The sequence below is a fragment of the Cryptosporidium ubiquitum genome, assembly GCF_001865345.1.
Source record: "Cryptosporidium ubiquitum isolate 39726 chromosome Unknown contig_12, whole genome shotgun sequence".
In the NCBI taxonomy this organism is placed as follows: Eukaryota; Apicomplexa; class Conoidasida; order Eucoccidiorida; family Cryptosporidiidae; genus Cryptosporidium; species Cryptosporidium ubiquitum.
The window spans coordinates 684,980-709,382 of record NW_021639804.1 but is presented as its reverse complement, the minus strand read 5'-3'; the positions used below and the strand labels follow the sequence as shown (position 1 = coordinate 709,382).

The window sequence follows — 24,403 nt, the reverse complement described above, 5'->3', positions numbered from 1 at the left end:
GTTAATTTCCTAGCTTTACTTTGTTTTAAGTTAAATTTGTCCACAATCTGCGATAACTACGGAAACACTAGTCTTTCCGTTACTAGATCCAAATCTTTCCATACTAGCTATGACGTCAGCACCTGTTGAGATCTAAAAGAGACATTAATAATGTTAGTAAAAGAATATGCATTTATATAGAGATTTGATTGTTCCAGTATTGTAGGACTTTAGCTTAACTTTGAATAAGCTAAAACCAGACAAAAATACTGGTCCTTAGTATCACCCATCTTAGACCCAAATCTTTAATTAATATTAGCTAAAAAAATAAAGATCTGGAACACGTCTGGGTTTAAAATAAACACGATTTATTATTTAACTTACTCTACCAAAAACGACATGTTTTCCATCCAGCCAAGGGCATGGAATAGTGGTAATAAAGAACTGGGAAGAGTTTGTATTTGGGCCAAAATTAGCCATAGACAATAATCCTGCAGAATTATGTTTTAATGCGAAATTCTCATCATCAAAGGTGGCTCCGTAAATTGACTCTCCCCCCGTACCATTGTACGAAGATATATCGCCTCCTTGACAGATAAATTCTGGAATAATTCTGTGAAATCTGCATCCTTTGTAATGTAGATCTACCCCATTTGGGCTTTTACCCTTCTCACCTGTACAAAGTGCTCTAAAGTTTTCAGATGTCAGTGGAGCAATCTCCGTAAATAACTCAAACACTACCCTTCCTGTTGGAGTTCCTCCAATCGAAATATCGAAAAATACGTGAACATTCTTTTTTGTAGGTAATCTCAATATATTATTTGGGCTAGCATCTGAACGAGGAGTTGCTTCACCTTGTACTTTTGACCCAGCCTCCATTAGCTCAGTCAATATTTAATTGAGAAAAATTTACCCGAGCATTTGAATAACTACTAAATATCTTATTATCTCAATTTTTTTTTTTTTAGTAATTTAATTTACCACAAATTACCCTGACCATAGAAACCATTTGGCGCCACAACTTTGCCCGGTTTATCATTTAGTATTGGAATATTTAGGTTAAAATGATGGTGAAATTATTATAAATAGAAGATCTTGTTTCGAATTGAAATATAATGTTCGGAAAAATTATATTTCCTTTGTATCATTTCAAATGCATTTGTGATTAAAGTAGTGAGATTTTTGGTAGTTTTATGGAGGTAATGCTCCAAAAAAACAACGAAACATGAGTTTCTCTAAACTACTATCTAAGTTATCCTTCTCTTCCCTAACTTAACGTTTTCTTCTATACATTCCACTCCTCTAGTACTCTCCTCCATATTTTGATATCCCTTTCTTTGTGGTCAAAGGTTAAGTTTTTATTTTTTGGAAAAACTAAAATATTGAGACATTTGCATGTAATTTAGAGTAGCATAAATCAAGAGCAGAAGTAGAAAGAACATAAGATTGAGTTCGAAAGAGGTAAGGAATAACTATTATTATTGAATCACGTGGAAGAATTTGGCAGATAAAACGTATTAAAATTTCTCAGTAAGAAACACTTGAAATTATTTGATTACTTTTAACTTTAATTTGTATTATTATTTCTGAATATATATAGAAATACTCATAACAGAAAATCCCCGCCAAATACATATGGCGCCATTATGGCCGCTAAATTGATGCGGAAAAGGCTATTATTTTAAACAAGAGGGAATTAATAGTAAATAAAAAGAAAAAAAAGGCGTGAAAAAGGAGTTCTGTATTGAGTATTAAAATTCAAAATGGAGCTTTTGACATTTAACTTGAAGGATGGGTACTTAGAGGCTATGGTTCGAGGATATAGATCAGGCTTTGTAACTATGGATGAATACCACCTGATTGGCCAAGCTGAAACTTTGGAAGACATGAGAACAGCATTGGAGGAGACAGATTATGGTACATTTATGCAAGATGAGGCACTTCCTTTGTCAGTAAATGTGATAACTCAAAAATGTCGTGAGAAGTTCGCTCATGAATTTAGGATGTTACAATCCCAAGCTTATGAACCATTAGGAAAGTTTCTAAACTACATTACTTATGAGAAAATGATTGATAATGTGGTGAACTTGATTCAAGGAGCTATGAATAAGAAACCAGCAGAGGAACTTCTTGCTCGTTTAGACCCATTAGGATATTTTCCAGAAATCAGAGCTTTTGTTGCTTTGGATTTGTCATCATCTTTTGATGAGCTTTACAAATCAATTCTCATTGAGACTCCAATTGGTCCATACTTTGACGAGTTTTTGACATCTTTTAGTGGTGAAAATGAGGATGTTACCTCAATCGTCAAGGAAATGGATTTGGAAATTCTTAGAAGTTCTCTTAAGAAATCATGGCTTGAGGACTTTTATAGATTTTGCCAGACATTAAATCCTACATCTGCTGAGGTTATGAGCCATGTCTTAAAATGTGAGGCAGACTTTAGACTTCTTGCTATTACTTTAAACTCACTCAATTTTAATTTTTCAAGTGCTTCTACATTATATCCAAGCTTTGGTTACTTATATCCGGAAGGTACAGAACAGATTAGGAAGGCCTGGAATGACACTCGTGTAAGAGCCGCCTTAGAGCCATATTCAAAGTACAGTGCTCTTTATGATCAATGCAAAGCATTCTACGTTAATGAGAATACTAATGACCTTGGACTTTCTGATGGAAAGGACGAATCTAATAGGAAATCTTCTAGTCACAAAAATCTTGCTGACAGACAATTTAAGAGCTTGGAGGATTTATTATATGCTGAAACTGTTTCTATGTGTGAACTTGTATTTGATCAGCAATTGAATTATGGCGTATTCTATGCTTGGGCCAAGCTTAAGGAACAAGAAATTAGGAACCTTACTTGGATTGCCGAGATGATCCTCATGAACAGAAAAGACCAAGTTGATGCTATTGTTCCAATATTCGCTCCTCGTGCCAGATAATTCTCTGGCTCAACTAATACTGTTTATTCCACCCTTTTTAACATATAGAAATAGCTTATTAATTTTTTTTTTTACTAAGATCATTTGTTTTTTTTTATGGCAATTCTCCACATTCTCTTCACTATTTAAACTCTTAAGGCCATAAACCTCTGAATTTCAGACTTCTTCATTTATTGGTTTGCCTTAAACATGTTTCTGTATCCTACCTTTGACTTCATACCGGTATTATAGAAGAATTAGAGTGTACTCTTTTTCTTGAAATACCCCTCTCTTTAACGCATAATTTGTTGTATTCACTTACAACACTAAACCTCTTTTATTCTATATATTCTTGTTAAATCTCAAATCCCCGCACTCCCATCCTGAGACTCTTCATCTTCTAAGTTCTCCAAAAACATTTATTTACTCTGCATGTAACTGGTCTGCCAAAAAGCGCCACTTCCGTGTGGCGCCCAATTGGCATAAATCCAATTAAGCATTAACTGTGAGAATTGTAAAAGGGTTTAGCTTTGAAAATACTACAGATAAGGAAAAATGTTGATGGTGAATAATATTCCACCAGTAACGAAGGTCTACTTCGCTATTTCAACTCTATTGATGATTTTGTGTACATTAGATATCATTTCACCATTTAACTTGTATTTGAATTGGTTGCTTGTGATCAACGAATACCAAATATGGAGATTGGCAACTTGTTTCTTCTTCTTTGGGACATTTAGCTTACACTTCTTCTGGAATGCATATGTTCTTCTTTATTACTGCGCATCCTTGGAAGACGTAGTTTTCCACAGTAGGCCAGCAGACTTTCTTTGGATGTTAATCACATGCTCATGGATGCTCCTTCTCCTCTCATATTTCTTTGGAGCAGGGTATCTTTTTAGTGGTGCTGTTATTAATGTAATGACTTACATTTGGGGAAGAAGAAACCCATCTGCCAGAATGTCAGTTTTTATATTCACTGTAAGAGCTCCTTACTTGCCTTGGGTATTAATGGGTATGGGTTTGGTTATTGGATGGAGACCTTGGGATAATTTAATGGGGATTATTGTGGGACACACCTACTACTTTTTTGAGGATATTTACCCTCTAATGCCAGTTTCAAATGGTTTTCGACTTTTTAAAACACCTAGAATAATAACTAAATTAATGAAACAGGAACAAAACTAAAAAGTACATAATTTAACAGCTCCCAAACATAAATATATTATATATAAACTGTATATTCAAATCTAAATGTTGAGAAAACAATTTTCTTCAACCTTTTAGGATAGCATCTTAACTAGCTATTATTTAACAAACTTTGTATATTTCTAAGTTATATATTTTGTTACTTATCTCTTATCCTATTCTTAATACATTATTTATTATTTGTGTTAAACCGGATAATTCACTGGTCATACTAATTCCTCTCTTAAATCCAATTACGTTTACCTTTATTAACTTTAAGTGCATTCAAAAATATTTGGAGTTTTGGCGCCCAGTCTAAAAATAATTCCATGTATAGCAAAACTTTAATTTATTCAATTTAGGATGATGATTCCTATCTTCCATGGAAATTTATGTAAGCTTAGTCATTTATTTACAAAAGGATTATTTTTTAAAAACTACTCCAAGCACTTTTTTTGTATTCCCAAATATTTCAAAAATTATAAATTTAAATTAAGTAGGAAATCTGAAATTATTAATGGTGACAAAATAGCAGATCATGCCAAAATGCAAGAAAGACTCTGGAAAACATTAGTTCCAGAAAAATACATAACTTTTAATTCCTCCACTTTCTTTCTTCTTGCTGCTCTGACACTGACATTACACCAATATAATGTACAAAAAGATAAATCTAAGTGCAATGAGGAACAATAGTTTAAGTTAAACGAGTCCAAACTAATGAATCTTCTAATTAGTTAGAATCTTAACAAGAAATCAAGTGAAAATAAAAAAGTTTATGCCTAAATATGTAAAGTTAGAAAATTAATTAAATGTTAAGCTATACTAAAATATAGACAGTAAAATTCAAATAATCAAGCTACCAGACCATCACCTACTGCTTTGAGTTGGTTTTCTTTGTTGAACTACCATGTTTGCTTTTCTTAACAACCTTAAGTTGTTTGTTACCTTTAACAAAAGTTTTAGGCAAACAACCATTCTCTTCCTGAGTATCAGGATCAATCTGGTATGTCAAAGATAAAGGATCTTTTGGGTTTCTATCCTCAATTACCATACAAGTAATTCTGTTATCTGAGTCAAACACATCCATAATTTCAAATTCACAATAATTTTTGCCAGTTTCTTCGCTCAAGTTTAAGGTAAAATTAAAAAGAACAAAAATACCTGATGAATCACATGTTACCAGTTTTCCATAAGTCTTGTAATGATTAGGGTCTCGATACTTAAGATGGTCATACCCAATAGTACAAATCCCCTTAATTCGATTTCCAAGATGTGGATTCTTAATCTCATTAGAAATCTCATTTGAAAAAGTAAAGATAATTTCCAATTCGGTTAATCTTTCTCTTGTAATTTGGATCATTCTGAATTGTCCATTAGAAGAACCAACTAGAAAGATTTGGTTAGTAATCCAACAAAAAGAAGTAATCTGAACAGGTCCAAGTCCTAAATTAGCAGTCGAAGAACTTAAATACCAGTCATCATCGTCTGTTATACTGGAAATCACTAGCTCTCTTTGAGAAAGCACAGCATAATAACTCCCATCCACATTAAATTTTATCAGGGTAAAAAGTCCAAATCTTCTGTTCAAATTTGCACCTTTCTTTCCCAACCCTGGCACGGTAAATTTAGTTGCCAAAGTCCCCTGTAAAAGGTCCAACATGCATATATTTCCTTCAATATCTAAAGTCAAAGCTAATTTCATTGAAGGATGAAAGTCTGCTGAAATTGGAGTAAATTCATGAATGTCATCAAAGCTTTTAACTGGGTCCCAATTTGCACATCTCCATATGCAAACGACTTTGTCCTCTCCACATGAAATTAAGTATTTAGAGTTCCAAGACAAACACACGTAAGTCACACTTCCCTGATGTTTAGTTAACATACCACTGTCACACCTGGTTTTCAAATTGTAAATCCTCATTGTTTCATCTGTACTTGCAGTAACAAGTAGATTTCCTCTAGAGTCCATATCTTTAATACTAGCCTGTAGTAATGAAATAAACAGGTAGTATTTATGTAACAAAGAAGGGAAAAATTTTATTAAAGAAAATAAGCAAATAAAATTGAAAAAGGCTGTGAAAATTTAACTTACAAGGTGTGCCTTAAAGGCAAAAATCATGTTGAAAATACCCTTAATGCCTTTATTCTTCTCCTCATCTGCATCCTCCTCAGCACTACTTACCTGCTTATTCTTCTTACCCAAGTGAGATTTCAAGCTTAAACCAATTATTCCACCATCATAAGTCCCTTGAATATTAATTTTTCACCATCTAGTTAGCTTAAATCTAAATAAAGGTCAAAGTCAACCTACCTCCAACCACAAGAACTTCTTCTTGTATATTTACCAGAGGCACAGAAACCTCCTCCAAACTCTCAGTCATATGAATTTGTCTTCAGTCAAAATTCAAGGTTTTTTTTGCATGGGAGTAATTCCCTCAATTTTTTCTTACAAGCCCAGAAAGATTTTATCCTAGCTTTTTAGATTTTTTTTTTAATCCCAAATATTTCCCGCCAAAATTGTATGACCAATTTAATAATTAAATAATTAAAAACTGGTAACCGGTATATATATAAAGTCAGAGCAGGAAAATTGATAAAATTTTTGGGAATTTTAAGAAAAGAAAAATTGGAAAGAAATTAGTGTTTTATGTAAAAAATCTCCTAATTTTGAAAATATTAGCTTTCTTTTATTTCAAAGAAGTGAAATTTTGTCAAATTAATTAGATTTTGGAGGAAAACTGTAAGAAAGCTTGAGGTTTTGAATCTTGAAAGTAAGGAGGTTGAAATATATATAGTATTTTGCAGATAATATGAAAAAGTTACTATAAATATATGTTAAATTGGTTAAAAGAACAATTAAAAGTTCAATTTGAGGCAGTTTGAGAAAGTTTTCGAAATGAAAACCAGGGACCAAAGGCCTAGTAGAAACAGTAAATCTGTAGTACAAGCTTTAAGCTTGGAGAAGGAAGCAAGTAGCTCGGACGTCATGCATAAGGAGAATGACTTAGAAGAGCGGAGAGTGACTAGGTCTATGAGAAAGAGTGGAGAAAAGGTAGTTTTTTTTGAGAATTCTAACGCTAATCAAGAAATACCCAACAATTATGTCACAACTGACTTTAGAGTCAGTCAGCCACATATTCAGGTGGATGTGGATTCTTCCAATATTCAGGAACCAATACTAACTTCTATTGGTGAAGTTAAGAATGTAGTTAGTAAAAGTAACCAAGAAGTTTCTCAGACCACACTGAAACAAAAGAATAAAAAAGTTTTGCGTAAATCTAAAAGAGGTCGCTCCAAGAATAAGTCAAAGTACAAGATGGAAGCATCTTCTTTTGGTAAGAGTACTGATAAGATGGCCTCTAAAGCACGAAATTCTGAGGTTAAGTTGGGAAAGGATATATATCACATGAATGAATTGGACTTAGACATAACTTCGGTAACATTAATTAATGAGAACTCTACAAGTACCCCAAGCTCTTCAGGAGGAACTTCTAGAATGGCCAAAATAAGTTGGAGTAGGTTTGATTCCTTTTTTAGGAAGATCCCAATGGGAGCTAAGAAGGATATCATCCTAAAAACAATTCCAACAAACCCAGGATTAAGAAAGCCAATAATCCAGGAATTAACCATCCTTGAGCAGACTCTCTTTACCGATCCTCCATGGGGAAAAATAGGGAGAGCTAGTCCCTATATAAACAAATCAAATCTTTCTCTTCCTCCAATATACATGAAAAGCTGTAGTTTGGATGCTATTGTTGATCTTGTTTCTAAATCTATTTTAAAAATTAGAGGGGGTAATCCCTCCAAGATCCCTCAGGAAATTCAAAAACCATATTTTTTGCTTTTCAAGCTCCCTAGATCACTTTCTTTAGTGGCATTGGAACCAAAATCACCATTGGAGTTTGGGATATCTGAAGGAGGCCATATTGAAACTTCTGTTACCCATGAACAACAAATACCTATAAACGACTTCTCAGAAATGGAATCTACAAATAGTAATATTTTGATGAAACTTTCTAATGAACCATCTAGTTTCTATCATTTTTCTCTCTCAGATCATCGGAGTCCAAAACCTGAAATCCCTGACATCTTGGATACTTTCAATATCAAATGGGACATCCTACAAACACTTGATTTGTCCTACTATCAGTTTAAATATATAGAAAGATATCTCCGTGATGTCTTCTTTAACTACGATCAAAGCCATAAGAAGGTCTTTTTTACTCCTGCCAGAATCAACAACAAACAAGATATATTCACAATCAACATCTTTGAGAGGATATCCAATAACATAGACGAACTTAATTCCCTGGTCAACCTTAACATTTCTCAGCAAACAAAAACATACCAAAACCTTTATGAAGAAGAGGGTAGCTTGTTTCAGAACATATCTTCCAATAATGTTGATCAAATAGATCTTAGATCTCTTATTGATGAGTTCAACAGAGTACATAGTCCTTCTAGTACAATTTCCACTGATACTAGTAATACAAGTATCAATAATATAAGTACTACTAATACTAGTCCTGCTGAAACTCCAGTATTAGGAACAATAACTGGTTCAAGCCCATCATTACAGACTCAACTTACAACAGAAGCTCCCTTATACAGAGATGATATATGGGGAACCTATAGAAGTTATGACCCAATTTATTGGTGGGTTGACTTTGTACTATCATCTAACAATACTTGTATCTCAACAGTTCCCCAAAGTAATACTTTACAGGATGTATGTACAGATGAACAAAAGGTCTTCCTTCATAAGAATGGTTTGAGTTATATAGATCCTCCTGGCTGCGTAGAATTGGGAGGAGTATACTGGTTGGATCCGAATAAACCCATTAGACTTACTAGAGAGGTTAATGACAAGCATAAATTTAACATAAATACTCAAAGCCCTAAAGAAGAAAAGAGTATACAAGATTCTGAGAAAGTAATTAGTAGTGATTTTACTAATCATGAGGAAGATCTTAAACAGGAACCTGATACTCTTTTTATTCATCCATATATGATGAATGATTTTGTTGAATATAAGGACTTTAATTTTGTTGAAGCAAATCTGGAAAGGTTTCTCCCTATATATAATGAAATTGTGGATTCTATTGCTAAACTCAGATTTAAGATCCAAAACAGAATAATATACGAAAATGAGAATAATGTTAGGATAACTGACATTCCTTTCATCTGGATGAATGTAGTACAAAGGTACCAAATTGTTAATTCTTGGAATAAATTAAAATTCTTCTTGGTTAATGGGTACAAGGACTTATACCCTGCATTCTTAAGACAACTAGATGCATCCAAGAAGATGGAATCTGTACAAGATCTTGACAGTGAAGCCAAATTTAAGAATGAAAAGAAATCTAAATCTTCCAAGTTTGATGCTTTATTAGAATCTAAAGAGAAGAATATGCACTTGACTAATGTTTGTTCAGTGTGTTTTAACTGGGAAACGGACACACTAAAGCCATTTGTTGAGTGTGTTAGATGTGGAGTAGTCTCCCATGTTGCTTGTTATGGAGTTAATATTCCATTAAACGAACTTCTTGACTTTTATGGGTGGCTTTGTGATAGATGTGAATTTGAGAAGAAATTTTTAGGTACCCAATATCTTGTAGCCTTTAATCCAGGAAGTATCTCCTGTATTTTATGTTCCCATTCTGGAGGAGCTATGAAAAGAACAAATAAAGAGGGAGTGTGGGTCCATCTTGTTTGTGCTATTTGGCACTTACCTCTGGTAATATGTGAAGATTGGAAGAATCTAAGTAATTGGAATGTTGAAAGGCTTAAAAGGAGCTGGACAAATAAAAGGATAGGAAGAGAAAACAATCAACACTATGTTTTGGGTTTTGGGAAAACTGATATCTCGAATTCTGGTCAGGAAGTACCAAAAACTTCAGAATCTCCAGAAACCTTGGAATCTGAACAAAGATCTATTTCCACTATATTATCAAATTCTCCTGACAAAGGTGCATTAAAACTTGAGACAGATACCCCTGAATTGGATATACTTGAGAATGGTAGTAAGGATATAAGTTTAGATCAGGATTTATCTCTGCAACAAGAATCTTTTAGAAGTAATACTTTCATAGAAACCCAACCAACTTTAAGTGATGAAACTGTGAATGATGGTTCTATAAGATGTGTGTTTTGTAGAAATGATAACACTTTTGGGCTTGTTGGGTGTGATCACAAGAACTGTGGACAACTCTTTCATCCAATTTGTGCTTGGCTCAATGGAGTTCAGGTTGAAGTTGATTGTGACCCATGTTATTCTAGAGGAGAAACTTTAGTCGGTCTAATTCAAGGTTGGAGGAATGTACAGGATGAGGCTTTACAAATGGTCAATATCCGTTGTTTTTGCTTGTCTCATATCAGAAATAAGGGTGTTACCATTAGGGAGCTTGATGAGGAAGTAAATTTACGTAAAAAGAGATACATTAATAGGGACATGTTTCCTGACATATTTAACAGTAAATATAATCCAAAATCGGGTAGAAGCTCTCAGATTGGAGTCATTCAAAGATCCAGAACAAGATCAATTTCTAGGTCCAAGTCTTGGGATGTTTCAAGTCCAAACGTGATCAAAAAGAGTTCCTGTGAGATATTTAAGCAGAACCAAGTCTATTACTGCAATGCTTTAAACCCAGATAAGTATGATAGAGATATTTGTAGTATTTGTCTCAAACTTGATTCAACTGACTTCCCCTCTAATGGAGAAGGTAATTTAATTCATAATAAAGGAATAGTACAGGTACCAAGCTCAGGAGGATTTTCTGACTCTAATTTAAGTGGCATTTTACCAGAGAGAATGGTATCTGAGGATGGGATCTTGGCCTCTAACATACTAGTAAGATGCAATTGCTGTGGTTTGACTGTCCATTGGAGTTGTTACGGATTGGGAGAGAATCTAGAAAGCTTGGATAGTTTTATGTGCCAGGCCTGCACTAAAGGAGTTAGACCTGAAAATACATCTTGTATTCTTTGTCCAAGGCGAGGAGGAGCATTGATAGAAGCCCAAGGAGTCCCCCAAAATTTCAGTGGAAGACCAGGTGAAAGGTCCCAGTTTGTACATATCATATGTGCTTTGTATACACCAGGAGTATACAGACTTCCATGTGGACAGGCTTACGGAGCAGCCAACTACCTAGGAATGACTTCTTTGGTAAAGCTACAGAAGGATGGGACATTGAGCAAAAATAAAGGAACTTTTGTAAGAAGATTTGGAGGGATTGAGGGTTCTGTGCAGCAGATTCCTTTTAGAGATATAAGGAACGAGGAGCAGTTTATTTTAGAGCAATTTTCAGATCAAGATACCTTGGAGATACCGAGTGTATATTGTTGTATATGTAAAAGTAGCTATGGAGTAAATTTAGTTTGTAACCATCCAGGTTGTACAAGAACTGCCCATCCTCTTTGTATGAAGCTATATGGGTGCTATATGGAGACAATTGGTGAAATAGAGGAAGATAAAAAAGAGGATAATATACTTCTAGATAGTAGAATATCTAATGGGCAGCCATTATATGGTAGTTATCCCTCTGGAAGGACTTCTAATGTCTTATATGTTTCTCCGAATTGCCAACCTCCAAGTTTGGATTCAATTAATAGACCTGGAGAAATAAAGGAAAACTACTTTTCCCAGAAAGTTTTTTGTCCAGAACATGGGAAAGAAATGGGTAAATTTAATCCTGGAGGAAAGTTATTATATTCAACCCTTTCATCATTAAAAATTGTGAGCAAGATTTTGGAAGATCTCGGACACTCCGAAAGATTGAAAAAACAGCTTTTCAACACACAGTTGGATATAATGAGTAAAGAAAACCCTATTTTTTCGCCTCTTATGATAGTAAATATCAATGCTTTGCAGATTTACTGGGACTATTATTTGAGAGGGATTCTACAAGAGTCTGTAAAGATAAGAAATGGGACAATTAACAAATTTAAAGATAACTCTAAGAATGGAATGCTTTTAAAACCTTTACTTTCTCAGGGAGACTCAAACTTAATTGGAAGTTATAGATCACCAAAGAAAAATAGGCAAAACTCTGTTTTACAAAATAGCAGTCAAACATCTTCTTATTCATCTTCTACTGGCCCTCTCAAGGTTACTAATTTAAAAAGAACTAGATCATCAGGGGAGGCCACTGAAGTTCCTTCATTGGAGGATGCTATTAAAGAGGCTAGAAAACAGAGAGAGATTTATAAGAAGGAATTAGTTGCTTCTGGGGTGGTATTGAAGAAAAGACCTCCTCCAAATAGAAGCCCAGCAATCCCCTTTTCCAGGCTTACAGATTCTGAACTTAAAGAAAGAGCTTTGAACTGCTTGAGGATTATTGGGAGCTCTTCAAAACTGGCTATGAGCCTTATGATGGGCTACAACGAGAATACAAACAATTCTGAATCCCATGAAAATCAGGTTAAACCACCTAATTCACAACCTTCAGCTAATGGAAGCACACCTCTTGTCTCAACATTAACAGTTAATACACCTACAATTAGATCTTTTTGCATCAAACAACACAGACATGATTGTTTTAGAAGAAGGCTTGCGGAATTCATTATTTATCCTCCGGCAGTAATGGATCATAGAAGAAAGACTCTCAGAAGTCTGACTCGGCAGCTTAAACAGTACGGAGTTACAGCTGAAGAACTTATGGCTAGTGATGTCCCTCTTCCTTTAATTAAATCAAAACCACCGTCTCAACCTACAATTAACAAAGAAATAGTATCTACCTTTAACCATTCAAGCTTTGGTTCTTCCACAACAAATTCTGGTGTTAACACAACGGGAACAACCACTATTACTAATACTAATACTTCTAACATGACAACCACAAATTTCAATCCAAGCACCAATAATAATAATAGTAATAATTGCAATAATAACGTAGAATTGACAGGTTCAAGGATGACAACTAACTCCTTTATTAGTAACAATACTTTCAACAGTATTAACAATGTAAATACTACTTTTAACTTTAACCAAACAAATATGAGTGCTCAAGAATCTGTTCGGGATCAAGAAGAATCTTTTCAAACTAGCAATCCCCATTCTGAAAATAACTTATACTTTTAGAATCTCAGCTAATCTACTAAGTGTCTTAATTTTTCGCACACCTAATTTTCATTAAATGGTGCTTATTTGATCGCTTCATACACTTAGGAGCATATTTTTAATTAATTATTTAAGAAATTATTACTAATTAACATTGAATCTTTGTTTAGAACTTTTTCTACATCTTTCTGTCATTATTATTGGTATCTTGGTTGAATTTACCTTTTCCTGATTAAGTTCTTCCGAAGTAATATTGTTAATTTGGCGCCATTCAGACCAGGCGCCAAAATATTATAAACTTGAGTTGTATTACAGTAGAAATGTATGAATAAATAAATAAATAAATATAAATATATATATATATATATATATATATATTTATATTTATATGGAATGGCAGAAGTGAGAAATTTGTGTTAAAGGGGAAAAGAGGGAGAGTTAACATATAAAGGTTATTTTATGTGTGGGTAAAACAATGATTTGGTTACTTTTCACGTTTTTAAAGCTCATATTTGCTATTTCCCCAATGCTCGGGATTGCATTCATTTTTATTTTAAATGGTGGAAAAGAAAGTGATCCATCTTTGGCAAAAAAATCCGATTTTTCTATTGAATTAGACTAAAGCTTTTGTGGAAATTACAAAATACAAGAGGTAAAAGTTTGATGGATAATTAGAAATCCATTCAAAAAGTAAAGTTTAGGAATAGTATAGTTCCATTAGAAAAAAAAGGTAGACCGTATGATGATAATCATTTATTTAAAAAAAAAATAATCTTTTTCTCGTTGTACTCTTTTGGCTTTCTCCATTTGGGAACTAAACTGGGTGATTTTTCTCTTAGAGTTTCTTTGATTTCTACTCAAAAGGGGGAAAGAAAATAAAGGGAATTAAAATCACCCAGCTTAATTAGTGATTTTGGCGCCGAGCAGAAAATAATACTTTATATTATTTGTGTAGCAAACTGCAAAAGAAAGTTAAATATAATTTTTATTTATTGTTTGAATATACGTAAATTTCATAAATAACTTAGAAAAATTTTGAGATTTCGGTAATGTAGTTAGATCTTCTGAATAGCTTTGTTGGAAGGGATTTCTGCTCTAATTTGTTTATGTAAGATTAATAAAAGATAAAGTTAACGCATTGAAAAAGAAAAAAAGAAAAAATATGGAGGGTTCTATGCAAATTGAGTTAAGAAATGCATTGGAACAAGGTTTAGTAGAGAATGAAGCGTTTAAGAATGTGGATATTCATTCATTAAGTAAGAGCATAGAAGAGGATTTTCTTAAAGTAATGTCAGGTAAAGATAATAGAATAATTCGTCAAAGAAGGTTTGAGCTGATGAGTAACTTGAAACGTCCAAATAACTCAGATTTAAGACGGAGAATATTGGCAGGAGAAATGTCAGTTAGAGAATTTGTGACATGCCCTGTAAGTGAATTGGCACCAGATTCTGTAAAGCAACAAAGGTTGGAGGAGCAGAAAAGGTATTTTAAAGAGGAATGTATTTTAATGATGAATGACAGAGATTCTATTGAAATTAATGAGAAAAAAAGAAACAGTAGTTTTGATGATATTAATGATGAAATGACTGAATACAATATTGAAACATCTAAGGATTTATCAGAAGAGTCAGGAAATGACACTTTAATGACTAAGAAAAGTAAAAGATTTAAAAGTGACAAAAGAGTTCTTGAAATATTTCCTGATCTTCCCATTTCTTTGTCAGTTCCTCCAGATCTATCTCATATTACTCCAAGATATAATCTAAATAAATATATCGACAAATATAAAGAGATGATTAAAGATGTAAATATTCAAAGTGAGCTGATAAAACAAGCAAAGTTAAGAATTGTAACAACAACTTAATATAAAAATTAATTTTGAACAATTTATCATATTACTCAAAATCTGGAAATATAACTATGTATACTTTAATCATTATAACTATTCAATTACTTGATTTTTGTTTCTTTAGAATTTTTTGCATCTTTTTCTTCTTTCTCTTTTGGGATTTTTTGCTGGTAGATTCAATATAACTCATTATTCTCGTTTCTCTTTGTATGTTAAATTCCTTCTTTTCTTTCTCTTTCAAATAATCTTCCTCCATTTTATTTAGGCGTTCCTCCTCTATTTCTTTCATCTTTCTATAAGAATGGAAAAAGTTGCTACCTGCTGCTGAACTACAACTTCCAACATTACGGATCCTTTCAAAAATTTCTCTATCTTCAGAATTCTCTTCTTCATTATTTTTCGCTTTTTCAATTTGCAATTCGACTTTTTTTCCAGTAGCTAACAAAACAATTTCAGTCTCTAAATTATTCAGATCTTCTATTTTTGCAGTCATTATTCTATTATTTAAACATTTTTAGAACTAATAATTAGTACTAATTCTAATTTTTAATGTTTTTTTCTATATTATCAATTTATTCCAATAATTATTTACTTTTTTTTTATTAGCGCTATGGTTTATTATTGGAACAAAAAAATTATTAATATTCGAAAAAAAAATTTAATAGTCTTAATAAAAAGAAGTGAACTGAGTTTAAAGCAAAAATAGTGTAAATATAAGATATAAGTCAGTTTATTAAATGCATATTTTCTATTTTTTAAATTTTTTATGGCATACCTATTATCTCCTTACATTTTCTCCCTTTTAATACCATTAAATATCCAATTCTGAGATCCAATTGATTTCTTGTGATTATTTATTTATCTAATGCTAATCAACTAGAAGAACAATTATGGTGACTAATTAATATGATTTAGTTACATAAATAGATTATCCGCCACATAAATCAGTAAAAAAAAATGTATTTTATTTAAAAGTCTATAATAAAAAGATCAAAATGGTCAATATTAGTAAATACTTGTTTTAAATAAATTATTAAAAAACACAGGTAACATATTTTCTAGAGTTAATTTCTGGTTTTATTCATAATTTCAACTAAATTACGAGCATGAAGAAATAAATTATAAATTTATATATAATTAAGTTGCATGCAAACTGGCCATTGAAAATGGCGGCAACATGCAAACAAGTAATTTTGTTTATTTTATTTTTCTGAAACCCCCTTTAGTTTTCTCTTTTTTTCCTCATAAACTTTCTAGATTGACAGGAAAAGAACAAAATAGTACCAGATTTAGGAGTAAATTTGGAAATTCTATAATTTAAAAATAGTAGATAAAAATAGAAGATCAACATCAGAAAAGGTTAAGAACACAGAAAAAGAGACCACCTTAATTTCTTATTTATAATGAAATTAATAATAGTAATTTGATTGAATCTTAATCAATTCAACAGTGTCTGGCAGATCATATATTAACTTTTGAATGCTGAAATAAATGTGAATTAGCAAAAAATTGAATCTAAAACAGAAATTACAATTAAATTTGTCTATGTTCTTTTTTTTTATTTGTTTTTTTCTAAGCATATACATATTTATATAAATAAAATATATGATTAAGTTCAATTTGGGAAGGCCAATAAAAAATAAAAATGAACTTGGTGTCAGGAAAAATATTTGTAGGAGGGCTTTCACAGCAGGTAACATCTTCAGTTTTGATGGAATACTTTTTGCAATTTGGAATAATATTGGATGCTGTAGTGATGTATGATAATGTAAGCGGAAGAAGCAGAGGGTTTGGGTTTGTAACTTTTAAGGATCCGAAAACTGTTGAGATTGTTCAGAATATTACTCCACATATAATATTAGGTAAGGTAGTAGACTGCAAAAGAGCTTCACCTAGAAACACTAATTTGATGATGAAAGAATATTTTGAAGATATTAAAGAAGACGAGAATATACAAGAAAATTATGATAAGAACGTTGTTTCAAAGGGAATTAAGAACATTAGTAAAATTTTTGTTGGTGGACTTCCTGATCTTACTTTGGAAGAATTTAAAATTTATTTCCAAAGATTCGGCAATATTAAGGATGCTGTACTCATTACTGATAAAAACAATGGCCGTCCTAGAGGCTTTGGTTTTGTGACATTTGAGAGTGTTGATGCAGTAAACAATGTCACAAAATACTATAGTAGCCATTATTTAAAGGGAAAATGGGTAGAGTGTAAGAGGGCTTTGCCTAGAGATGGTATATAAGTTTGAACTCCACTTACATATATTTATGAATATATATGTAGTGTTAATTATTAGAATGTGTTCAGTCAGTTTGGTTTAGGTAGGAGGAAGATAATTATGGGTTCTTGTTATGAAGCAATAATATTAATAATAAAATTTCTATCTAAATAAAAACTGAACTAACAATCAATATACAATTATTTAGATTAGAGAAGGTTTAAGAATTAAATTCTACAATTTCCAGCTCTAAAGTGATGTTACCACTGACTTTAGCAGCAAGATAGGGATTGGACATTTGAAAAAAAAAATCAAGATCAGAATTGGCAAGGGATGAAGAAAAAAATATAATATTTAAGCCTAGTGAATTTTTCACAGGTTAGGAATATCAGAACTGCCTAAATCTTTTACTTTTTCAGTGGTAGCTTGTTCCACAATTGAATGGGCAGAGAACATCTTATCCATGCATCTAGAAAGACACTGATGGTCAAATCTATTTAAAGGAGAATGAGATTTCTTGCTTTGAAAACACTGCTCAAAGCAAACTTTTCTTACTTCCTAAGTATAATTCAAATTAAAAGTAAATGTTTGATGTGAATATATATTGGTAAATAACAACAATTCAACAATTCTTGCAAACTAATACAAATAGTTTTTTTGGTTTATGATGCTGCAATTTTTAATTTCAAATCTTTAATATTCCAAAAAATTAATAAATGTATAAATACATGTTTATATGATTATTTAAATTGAAAAAACAATTATTTAAGAGAAATACCAAGACAAATATTTCAAGGGTTTTCTTTATATTTTCGATATTTACCAATACATTGCATTATTTTTACTCTAGATACTTAATTAAAGTTTTGAGACAATTTCATCTCCAATAAAATCAATATTATGTATATAATTTATACATGAAATTGTAATTGCTGTTATTGTTAGTTTTGTTAAAACTTACATTGCTCATAATTTGTGTCACTGCCGTCTTCAAAATTGCTTGGACTTCTTTTATGGTCGAATCCTCTTCTATTTCTGGTTTCGCCATATTTTATTTTATCAAAAAAAAAAAATGTTCTGCGATAGGATAATATATTAGCTTTTTTTTTTTATTAATTTTTATTTTGATGATTTTTTTTTTTTCTGCCACAATGCTTAATACCGGTGTCCATTAAAAAAGACACGTAAGTAATAAAAAGAAATTGCATGAGGGCAGGTGCATGCACAAAGCTGTTTTTGTTGACAGGGAAAAAATTGTCAAGAAAAATAAAAAATAAGATTTTTAATTATTAATTTTCATACTAATCATAATAAGAGAATTAATAATATTAGAGTAGCAGTGGTTATTTAAGGGGCTAAAGAATTTAGTTATTAAATTTTTAAGTATTCAATAATTATAGAAAAATTAAGGGTAAGTATTACATATAAATCAAGATATTAAATATAAAAGCCTAAAATATAAGAAGAAAATTATTCAGCTTTGAAGGGGATATAAGTGTAATTTTTAATTAAAAAATCAAGTTTATTTATCAAGTATTATTTGATTAATTATAGTAATGTGGACAAAAATTATATAATATTCAACAATTAGTAGCTTTAGTAGTAATATTAGAATAAGTAGTAGTAGAAAAGAACAAGGTATTAGCAATAAAAATATAAAGGAAAGAGAAAGTGAAAGTAATTAATATAAGATGGCAACATTAAAACAGAAAATATCACTAGTAATAGTGATATTGTCGGCAATAATATGTATTTCAGTGCCTTTTATAATGGGGATTTCAAGTGTTAAAATATTTCACAGAAAGAATAGCTCAATTTTCAGGTCTGTGAATGACACAGAAGGAGTAAAATATGACATAACATTTTCATCGGATAAACAAGTTTTTCCACTATTTCCAACACTTCTCAACTCAATATACAGTAATTTGGGTCTAGAAGAGTATGCAAACGTGCATATAATTGTAATGCCAGATGTAACACCAGATGAATATTCCAAACTATTAAAGCTGAATGACAATTTGGGATTCTCTCACAAGTTAACTTTAATGTTTTATCCCTTCACTTATAAGCTTAATTACAAACAAACTCTAAAACATGTTTCTGAAGCTACCATGTGTAGACTTTTGTTACCAGAAATTTTAGACCCAAGAATTGATAAGATTTTATATGTAGACACTGATGCAATAATAAATCATTCATTAAGGTAAGTTTTTTATATGAAATTTGACTATGGTTAAATGCATATCTGAGGAGTATTAAAAAAAATATTTAATAATTAAAAACTGAATTAACTAAATTATTTTTTTCTAATATTGTTATTGTAAAATAATAATATAACCATTTATTTGATTATAGACAATTATTCAAGACAGAAATAAAGAGTGAATGTGGAATAGTTGCAAGGTCTTCAACGAATTCAAATATTATTAATGAATGGTTGAAGAAAGATGATTTGATTAATTATCTTCAATACAATGCAAATAGGTCATTTAATGCTGGTGTATTATTACTTAGTTTAAACAAATTGAGAAGGAATCATTTTGTAAATAATACTTTATCTTTGGTTCAAAAATGGGGAATTAATGATCAAATTGCTTTAAACTTTTATTGTAATGGTACTTATGATGAATTACCTATGGATTATAACTTTTGGGCAGGAAGAGATGATTGGAAAGATTCTGTAAGACACAAGATCGTACATTTTGCAGGCCCTGATAAACCTTGGAAAATTAACTATCAGCCATATGAAGAACAGGTAAGTTTTAATTTCTTTAATATTAAACGATTAAAAATAACGTATATTTACTCTTTTTTTTTCCAAAGTTGTTATGGTATAAGTACTTTTTAAGCTATCCTCAAGGTGAAAAGATGATACCTCCATTGAAGCCTACTTATATTTTTCTACTCAAATACAATAATAACTTGAATAATGAAACTTTAGTAATACCTGAGATAATATTAAACAGCAAAAAATGCAGATACATGATACATATTCTTGCTATTAATTATAAGGGAAAACATAAAGAAAATCTTGAAAAACAAATAAAAAGTTACATAAAAGATGATTTTTGGATTACTTATAATTTCTTAAATGAGCAAAGTGATAAATACAAAGATCCAGACGAATTAGTGACTCAATATGCATTGTTTAAAACACCACAAATACTACGTGAATATGTAGAAAGAACTTTTTTGGTTTTTGATAATATTCCTAATAGTCAGTATTTGTGTAAAGCAGAAAGACCATTGGAACCGGAGAGTACTACTACTACTCAATCACATAAATATAATGATAATATTTTTGGAATGGATCATGGATTGGATCTGAGTTCGTTTAATGGTTTTGATAATAATTATTCATTTAATCAACAAATTGAAACTAGTGGTATGACTACTACTAGTACCAGTACTACATATTCAAGTGTTGATACTACTAATTCAGAAACTAATCATATTAATAATAGAGTAGTTGATTTGTTTAATCAAATATCTGGAATTAATAGTGATAAATTATTTTGGTGTATTGAAATTTTAAATCATCAACTTTATTATTTAAATTTACAGCTCTTAAGGCTAGAAAAAAAACGAATAGAAAAAATCATTAAAAGCAACAATATTGATCCTTGGGAAATTTTTAATTCTGAGTGTTACAAAATTCCCACATACAATAATGATAATATTAAATCTATTCAACTTGAGCAAATTGAAACAATAGGTACAGAACCAGAAAAAGAAGATAACTTTAATAGTGAAATCAACAATAATGATATTATAAGTAATAACGTTCATATTCAGAACAAGTTGTATTTTTAATCAGTAATACACCCCTTTCAATCTATCACAAAAAAAACCACCAAAAAAGAAGCCACCTACGGGAATCGAACCCGGGACCTTTCGCTTACTAAGCGAATGCTCTACCAACTAAGCTAAGGGGGCTCGCGATATTAGCATGTTACATGTGGGTAGTAAATAAGAGAAAATAATAAATGGGATCTGTAGGGAATGAGAATTTTCTTGAAATTAGCGGAAACGAGTTCGTGGAAGAGAGGGGGCACCACTGTGAGAAGAATCATTTTCACAATTTTAATGCAAAAGGTATTTGGAGAAATTTGCGAGAGGTAAAATAATGGATGTGATGTTAAATATTTCTTTTAAGAAGAAACAGACAACTATCAAGGTTGGTAGAATTTGGTAGGAAACAATTGAAAAAAGAGTTATGGTTAGATACGAGTGTCCCTGTGTTGGAATGAAATGAGAAGACATATAAAAAGAAGGAATATGTTTGAGTTCAGGTAAAAAAAAAATGAGATAGTTACAGTAGAAAGTTTAAGGTTTGGTTCACCCCATTAGTCCTAAAAAATTAAGATTTTCATAAACTTGCAAAATTCTCTCTTTCAAAATTTCCTGAATGTAACTTGGGGTGCAGCATCTTCTAGTTTAAAGAATGTTGAGTAAATAATGTATTCAGAAGGTATTGTTGTTAGTGGTATTAGTAGTAGTAATAATATTAGTATTGTTATTAGTAGTAATAACAGTAGTATTAATTACTATATTAGTAGTAGAATAATACTTTAATAGCAATAGCAGTGAATATGAAACGATTAGCAGCTGGAAATTCAGAGACTACCTTGGGGAATGTAGTTGAACTAAACCGGGGAATTTTAGAAGACGCAAAGAGTTTTAAAGGTTATTTTGTCCCCCCCCCCTGATTCGAGAATTTCCACCCCTCAACATGTTTCTGACGCTTATGGCGGAGATGTCAATCAGAGTTGTTTTTAATAATAACTCTATAAAGTTGATTAACAGAGTTTTTAGATTCTTCTCAGCAATGCCATTTGAATTACCATCTCTACCATACGACAAGAAGGCTTTAGAACCAGTCGTATCATCTGAAACTTTGGATTACCATCATGGAAAGCATCATGCAGGATATGTAACAAAATTGAATTCATTGATAAAATCTACAGAGTTTGAAAATGAAAACGATTTAATGAAAGTTATTATGAAAAGTTCCGGTCCAATATACAACAATGCATCTCAAGTTTGGAATCACACATTTTACTGGAACTGTTTAAGGTCTCCTTCTGATACTAATACTCCAACTCCAAAGGTTGCAAAGCTGATTGATGAATCCTTTGGGAGTTTTGAATCTTTTAAGGAATCTTTTGCTGCAAATGCCACCGGTCACTTTGGTTCTGGTTGGATTTGGGTAGTAATTGATCCAAGTAATCATAAAAAACTAAAGATTGTCCAAACTCATGACGGAGACAATCCTGAAAAGCTTGGACATGGGAAACCAGTTCTAACCTGTGATGTATGGGAACATGCTTATTACATAGACTACAGAAATAACAGAGCCTCATATGTTGACAAATTCTTCAGTATTATCAACTGGGATTTTGTTGAATCAAATTTAAGTTAATCTATCTTATTAATAAGAGTAATGCTTTCAAACATTTCAAAAATGAAAAGGAGCATATTGTAGTAGTGTAGAGCAAATTTAATCCTATGCTATCTTATCTAGGGTATTTCTTCGTTTTGCTACTTCCTATTCTTTCTCTATTCAAAAGAAATCTTATCAAATTTCTCTCTCTTTCTCGTTCTAATTCTCACTTTGAATAGGTTTCTCCATTTACTGTTTATATAGCCTGTATTTAAAAGTAATTACAATTACAGAGCTTCAGTCTTTTAATACTTGTATTGTTTTATTCTTAATATAAATCTCCATATATTCATTATAGAGAAAAGAAGAAATTTGAAAGAAGAAACAAGATTTAACATCATGTATCTTATTTTCTCCTGGTTTCTATCTTAAAAACCAATGTAGTCTTTCCTATCCAAGTTAGATTTGATAAAAAGATCGTGCTTCCAAGTAACATCCAAAGGATACTTTGGATAAATTCGGGTACCATCTTGGTTAATTGTAGCAATCTGAACCATTCTAGCTCCTTTGCATTCAATATAAAATGAATTTCTCATACAATCTTCCAAGATCAATTTAGCTTCATCAAAGCTCATATCTGCCTTATATTTATCTCTTAGAAGGGTAATTGCAAGATACTCAGCCATTCCACTAGCAATAAAATCTTCATCAAACCTAGTACCCAATGGATCAACAGAATATATCTCTTTACTACCATCCTTCCTAAGTCCTGCAACTATTATATCATTCAATAATGGATCCATCTTATTTCTTCTTTGATAATGGATACTTGAAATATACCCACTATATTCTTTAGCAGATTTAAAGTTACCTTCAAAAAAGTCCTCAGCTGCTTTTTCCTCAACTCTTTCAATAATATTCTGGAAATCACTAAACTCCCCAGTTGATACTAATATTGAAAGTTTTCCTTCATAAAACCTCACCTTTGCATCCTCATCTACTTCTGTCAATTTTTTAATCAATGGCCTCTTGTCAATATTAACGGAACTCATATCTTCATCTTTGCTTTTCAATTTTTGTCTTTCATCATATAAATCAATCATTCCTGATCCAATTACGTGGAATCTTGAAATATTTGAATTCATTTTCATTGTTCCATAACATATCAAAGGACTTGAAATGAGCATAATTCCATCCTTATATTTAATCCCTACAGCAGAACCAGAGTTCACTATTACCCTAGAGGAATTCTTCTTACTATCCTGCATTAAATTTGAATCGAATCTTGACTGTTCTTGTCCTCCCAAACTTAAAACTCCTCCATTATTCTCAAACTGAGAAAGCTTTAACATGATCTTTTTTTTTTGTTTTTTTCTATCCTCTTTTCCCAGTAATACTAATTTCGATATTAAGTTGGTCCTGTTCTAATGAAACAATAAATTCCCTTTAGAACAATCAAACCAAATAGCTTTGATCACCTATCAATATATGATATATATTTTATCTCTATGGCAACAAATTATAATTCTTTCCTAAACTGTTTTTTCTTGTTTTTTTTTACTTGTTTTATCAATTATCTTCTAAATTCTTCTTGATAGTTCCAGTAATTAAGTAATTAAAGCAATGGGGACTATTCTTTTGAAATGAATTTTGATATTGCTTTAATTATATTATTGTTTTTAATTTACTTTTTCCCCTTCAAATTGGCAAAACCTTATTTATTAACTATTATTACTCTTGTTTTACATTATTACATATTTCAGAGGGGAATTTATTTTCCTGTTAGATCACCATT

General features: G+C 31.4%; 11 protein-coding genes across 11 annotated transcripts; 7 read left to right on the top strand and 4 right to left on the bottom strand.

The window, feature by feature from the left end:
* Window positions 1–30: 30 nt before the first annotated feature.
* Window positions 31–858, bottom strand: cubi_02102 (uncharacterized protein; the record flags this gene model as incomplete). The annotated part of the gene is made up of 2 exons (XM_029019114.1): window positions 31–132; window positions 364–858. 2 exons carry the CDS (start codon window positions 856–858, stop codon window positions 31–33), a joined length of 597 nt encoding a protein of 198 aa, XP_028876588.1.
* Window positions 859–1,742: 884 nt separating this feature from the next.
* cubi_02101 (ATP synthase subunit) lies at window positions 1,743–2,924 on the top strand (the record flags this gene model as incomplete). Its single annotated transcript, XM_029019113.1, has 1 exon — window positions 1,743–2,924. The coding sequence occupies one exon, from the start codon at window positions 1,743–1,745 to the stop codon at window positions 2,922–2,924; it is 1,182 nt and encodes a 393-aa protein (XP_028876587.1).
* Window positions 2,925–3,458: 534 nt separating this feature from the next.
* Window positions 3,459–4,091, top strand: cubi_02100 (uncharacterized protein; the record flags this gene model as incomplete). The annotated part of the gene is made up of 1 exon (XM_029019112.1): window positions 3,459–4,091. One exon carries the CDS (start codon window positions 3,459–3,461, stop codon window positions 4,089–4,091), a length of 633 nt encoding a protein of 210 aa, XP_028876586.1.
* Window positions 4,092–4,962: 871 nt separating this feature from the next.
* cubi_02099 (WD repeats-containing protein) lies at window positions 4,963–6,472 on the bottom strand (the record flags this gene model as incomplete). Its single annotated transcript, XM_029019111.1, has 3 exons — window positions 4,963–6,075; window positions 6,184–6,338; window positions 6,403–6,472. The coding sequence occupies 3 exons, from the start codon at window positions 6,470–6,472 to the stop codon at window positions 4,963–4,965; spliced, it is 1,338 nt and encodes a 445-aa protein (XP_028876585.1).
* A 515-nt stretch (window positions 6,473–6,987) lies between these two features.
* Window positions 6,988–13,170, top strand: cubi_02098 (uncharacterized protein; the record flags this gene model as incomplete). The annotated part of the gene is made up of 1 exon (XM_029019110.1): window positions 6,988–13,170. One exon carries the CDS (start codon window positions 6,988–6,990, stop codon window positions 13,168–13,170), a length of 6,183 nt encoding a protein of 2,060 aa, XP_028876584.1.
* A 1,141-nt stretch (window positions 13,171–14,311) lies between these two features.
* On the top strand, window positions 14,312–15,013 carry cubi_02097 (transcription elongation factor TFIIS; the record flags this gene model as incomplete). The annotated part of the gene is made up of 1 exon (XM_029019109.1): window positions 14,312–15,013. One exon carries the CDS (start codon window positions 14,312–14,314, stop codon window positions 15,011–15,013), a length of 702 nt encoding a protein of 233 aa, XP_028876583.1.
* An 82-nt stretch (window positions 15,014–15,095) lies between these two features.
* cubi_02096 (uncharacterized protein) lies at window positions 15,096–15,491 on the bottom strand (the record flags this gene model as incomplete). The annotated part of the gene is made up of 1 exon (XM_029019108.1): window positions 15,096–15,491. One exon carries the CDS (start codon window positions 15,489–15,491, stop codon window positions 15,096–15,098), a length of 396 nt encoding a protein of 131 aa, XP_028876582.1.
* Window positions 15,492–16,643: 1,152 nt separating this feature from the next.
* Window positions 16,644–17,249, top strand: cubi_02095 (RNA recognition motif-containing protein; the record flags this gene model as incomplete). Its single annotated transcript, XM_029019107.1, has 1 exon — window positions 16,644–17,249. One exon carries the CDS (start codon window positions 16,644–16,646, stop codon window positions 17,247–17,249), a length of 606 nt encoding a protein of 201 aa, XP_028876581.1.
* Window positions 17,250–18,916: 1,667 nt separating this feature from the next.
* On the top strand, window positions 18,917–21,038 carry cubi_02094 (uncharacterized protein; the record flags this gene model as incomplete). Its single annotated transcript, XM_029019106.1, has 3 exons — window positions 18,917–19,428; window positions 19,581–19,980; window positions 20,049–21,038. 3 exons carry the CDS (start codon window positions 18,917–18,919, stop codon window positions 21,036–21,038), a joined length of 1,902 nt encoding a protein of 633 aa, XP_028876580.1.
* Window positions 21,039–21,981: 943 nt separating this feature from the next.
* On the top strand, window positions 21,982–22,647 carry cubi_02093 (superoxide dismutase; the record flags this gene model as incomplete). Its single annotated transcript, XM_029019105.1, has 1 exon — window positions 21,982–22,647. The coding sequence occupies one exon, from the start codon at window positions 21,982–21,984 to the stop codon at window positions 22,645–22,647; it is 666 nt and encodes a 221-aa protein (XP_028876579.1).
* A 389-nt stretch (window positions 22,648–23,036) lies between these two features.
* Window positions 23,037–23,960, bottom strand: cubi_02092 (proteasome subunit beta 7 NTN hydrolase; the record flags this gene model as incomplete). Its single annotated transcript, XM_029019104.1, has 1 exon — window positions 23,037–23,960. The coding sequence occupies one exon, from the start codon at window positions 23,958–23,960 to the stop codon at window positions 23,037–23,039; it is 924 nt and encodes a 307-aa protein (XP_028876578.1).
* Between the last annotated feature and the right edge of the window lie 443 nt (window positions 23,961–24,403).